The sequence below is a fragment of the Folsomia candida genome, unplaced genomic scaffold (genome assembly GCF_002217175.1).
Source record: "Folsomia candida strain VU population unplaced genomic scaffold, ASM221717v1 Fcan01_Sc011, whole genome shotgun sequence".
NCBI classification, from domain to species: domain Eukaryota; kingdom Metazoa; phylum Arthropoda; class Collembola; order Entomobryomorpha; family Isotomidae; genus Folsomia; species Folsomia candida.
Window position 1 is genome coordinate 582770 of NW_019091203.1, and position 3762 is coordinate 586531.

Here is a 3762-nt window from a genome sequence, read left to right on the forward strand (position 1 = left end):
ATTTTTTACGAAGAAATTAAAAATGGATTGGATGGATTGGATAAATCCAAATGGATTTTGGATTGGATGGATTTATCGTTTTAGTAATCCATTTCACCTCTACGCGAGTCATCCACTCAGTTTTACTTGGATTACTTTAAACGTTAATCCAGTTTCAACCCCATTACAAAGTTTGACAAGTTTGGTGAATAATGATAAATTGAAACCGAAATATTTTCACCCCTGATTTTCTATATAGCCCAAAAAATTGTGAAATAAATGCGCCAGGGTATTAGCTCCTGGTTGCGATGGTCGCGGTTCTCCCTTCCGTTTTCCCGGCCTGGCCTGTGTCGCAACCGTTAGGAGTAAAGATTATTCCCAATATGACGAAAATTTTTAAATATATGATTAGCATTAAGATGAAAATATTATATTCATGTAATGACATGGGCTGCAGCCATCGTTTGAAGAAATAAACATTGAATTGATTTTATAACTCGGTAAAAGTTTATTGTTGGAATATTAACATAAAATTTCTCATTGAAGTCACTTCCGAACATGTGCTTACTACCGTTTACTTTTTCCACCAACGACCTGTACGATTTCCACCAACCCCTGCGTCCTTACATTTTGCTGCCCAAGCCCTCGTGAACTGCTTCAAGTCTTCCTTGCTCAAGTCGACCTTGTCAAGTAGCCCATTATTCGATATCTCCATCCAATTACACACGCCAAAATTGAACGCGACATCACGCAGATTCTGGAAGAGAAATTTCTAAAACGTTTTGCGTACTTGATAATAACTAAATATCCAAATTAACCCTACTTTCGCTTGGCAGTCTCTAGCCGCCTCATAAATTGTGAGCACATTTTCCAACGTCATCTGCTCCTGCAAAACTGATTCACATTTTCTCATTAAACCATTCTCACAAAACGTGACGCCCAGTTTCATCAAATCTGTGTCAAAAACGAAAGGCCAGTTGAAGATCGTCTTGTATAATTTAATAAAAGTTTGGGGTCGGCCATATATTACGTCAAAATTTTAGTGGGTGGGTGGCTTATCTTTTACATGTTAAAATTCGATATCCCTGAATGTATTCCGTTGGTGGGTGGGTGGTAGCAATAATCGAAAATTCTTCAGGACGTAATATATGGACGACCCATTTTTCATACGGTACCTAAAATTTTATCAACTTCCGCATCCGAGAAATACAAGTTTCCAGTGTAGAGACAGTACAGCAATGCGTAGAAAGTGTCCCGTTTCATATCGTGCAATTCAATCGGGCTAAAAATTGATCCAACTTTGTAAATAATGCAAATGCAATTATAAAATCGTTATTTTCTAAGGCACCTTTCTTGCTGCTTCCAATCGTTTGAAAATTTCCTTGAGAAGTATTCACTTCGCGAGACAAGCACATATTTATGAGCCTTGATCAGGTCCCCGTCCACTTTAAATGCCACGTCGGTCCCTGCCCCGTCCTTGAATTCAATTTTATCATATTCTTATTGGGATTTAACCAGCTTACAAATTAATTCTCTTACTATCACTGTTATCTGCGTTCCTGGGATGGTGCCAGCATCCTCTGCATAGTCTAATGCACATAGGGATTTGCACATACTTTGTCGCATCCCCTTAAACAAGGTAGGGTGGTGTGGAAAATTTGACAAATTATTCTCCACTTCTGTTGGCTTACTACAAATGATTGCGTCATGGATTTGGCCCCAAACATAAACTCTATCCGCAGCCTTGGCGGAACTTTGGCTAATGAACGGTGTGCAAGAAATGTCATCGAATATTCCTAAATCTCCAGATAACTTGGTGGGCACGGATAAATATGTGGTATTGCCGGTGCCCAATTGCCCATGTCCGTTATAACCAGAAACATAGATCTCCCCAGATGTGGACAGTAAAAGTGTGTGTGCACTCCCATTTGCTATCTATTAATGTGTTTTACAATTTTGCTAAACGAATAAACTTGAATAAATATCCATTAATTTGTTCACCTTTTTTATAGGTTTGTCAGTTATTAATTTAGTTGGTACGTTGATAGATGTGGTATTTTCTATGCCTAATTGGCCATAGGAATTACTGCCCCACGTGTACACCTTAATATAAAAGTAAGATATTGACTTAAATTTATTATCTTATAATTAGAATCTTACGTCTCCAGATTCGCTCAATGCGAACGAGCTAAATCTGCTGCAAGAAATTTGTTTGACGCTAATGCTCCCAAGATTTGTCGTGACTTTACAAGGTTTGTTTTGATCGGTGTTGTTTCCTAGGCCTAGTTGGCCATAATTATTTCTACCCCATGAAAACACCGCGCCCGTGTCCTTTGTTAAAGCGAGAGTGTGCTCATATCCCACCGTAATTTTATCAATTTTCACACCGTCGTCAAACTTAACTAAAGAAGGGGTAGACATTAATGCGTCATTCGTTCCAATCCCCAGTTGGCGATGCTTATTATCACCCCACGCGAAGACACGTCCATCCTCGGTTATTGCGAAACAAGAACATATTCCTTCATTCCAACTAATGACGAAGTCTACCAGGAGGAGTACGCACATTTTATGTGAGCTGCAATTTTCAGAAACACATATTTATGACTGTATTACTCTCACCTTTAACGGCTTGTCCACAAAGGGGGTCGATTCTGACAGGTATGGCCGTCTTTGTGATACTGCCGCAACCAAGACATCGTTTGAGTCCGGTTCCGAACCCGTATACATCATCGTCCGTGTTCACAAGAAATCCAAGGTCTACGAAGGCATGAGCGAGACGAACATTTTGCAAAAAACCGTCGCCGATGGTGTCAAAAAGTCTCCATTTTCTCAATTCCTTGAGAGGAATTGTTATCTGGGTAAGTTGGAATGTTCTCAATTCGACTAATTCACCCATAATTTTCCAATTTGTATTCGAATTTATTTAACGATGTTAAATAATGCAATAATTTGAATGAAGAGGAATTGAAGTGTGTAATGGAATGTACGAGTTTTTGTGCTGATATCAGACATAGCTCGATGATAAGGCCCGTTTTATCTTATCGCTATCACGGCTTGCAAAACTAATTACTTACGTCACAGTGAAGAATTTTGTTTGCGAAAGTCTGACAAAAAACGTGATAAGACAAATATACAAAGCAAACGTGTAACCAACATGCATAGATGCAATATATAGACACACGAAATTTGCATACAATCCGACATGAATACTTATAAAAACTAATGCAACCCAATAAGATTTATAAAACCCTCAAAAACCCACTAAAACCCTTGGGATATTACTTTTTCATTAAAAACCTGGGTTTTTCCGAACCCGGATTGTACCTTAAGTTTCTTGTTCACTTACATACATATCTGCCGGTTGTGAATTCTGAGATTTTTTTGCAGAAATATATATGATCTGACTTATGCTGCTAAATTGTTATATGTATTTCATGGTTCGTTATTTCGCTGCGTAGCTAATCGGTTAATTTTCATTGAGAAATTAAGATCAAGTTATTCTAAAAAGTAAAAAAGAAACGTGTGGTGGAATCTACAAAGCTACATAAATATGTAAATCAACTTGCTTGGGTGAAGCTTTACCAGCTGAAAATACGTGAAGAAGACCTTTACAACTAGCAGGTCAACATTGTTGTATGGATGCTTCTTAAACTGCAGATTTAGATAAAACGTACTTTAATTGCTGGGCATGGTTTATTTAATTGCCAACAAAATACGAAATATATGATATCCAGGAAGCATTTAAAAATCGTTTGTATGTATTCATTAAATTATTTGGTATGT

General features: G+C 37.8%; 1 protein-coding gene across 1 annotated transcript; it reads right to left on the reverse strand.

The window, feature by feature from the left end:
* Positions 1-463: 463 nt before the first annotated feature.
* LOC110855120 (RCC1 and BTB domain-containing protein 1) lies at positions 464-2948 on the reverse strand. Its single transcript, XM_022103540.2, has 8 exons — positions 2599-2948; positions 2140-2522; positions 1981-2082; positions 1519-1914; positions 1328-1455; positions 1155-1261; positions 803-933; positions 464-736 (listed from the first exon to the last, which is right to left on the reverse strand). The coding sequence occupies exons 1-8, from the start codon at positions 2873-2875 to the stop codon at positions 554-556; spliced, it is 1707 nt and encodes a 568-aa protein (XP_021959232.1). The 5' UTR covers positions 2876-2948; the 3' UTR covers positions 464-553.
* Between the last annotated feature and the right edge of the window lie 814 nt (positions 2949-3762).

Excerpts from the sequence above, each read along its gene's own strand:
- LOC110855120 (XM_022103540.2), bottom strand. The coding sequence starts at position 2,875 with ATGGGTGAATTAGTCGAATTGAGAACATTCCAACTTACCCAGATAACA. Across the intron at positions 934-1,154 it reads GGAAGTTGATAAAATTTTAG|ATTTGATGAAACTGGGCGTC; the intron begins GTACCGTATGAA and ends TTTTTGACACAG. Across the intron at positions 737-802 it reads CTAGAGACTGCCAAGCGAAA|AATCTGCGTGATGTCGCGTT; the intron begins GTAGGGTTAATT and ends TTTCTCTTCCAG.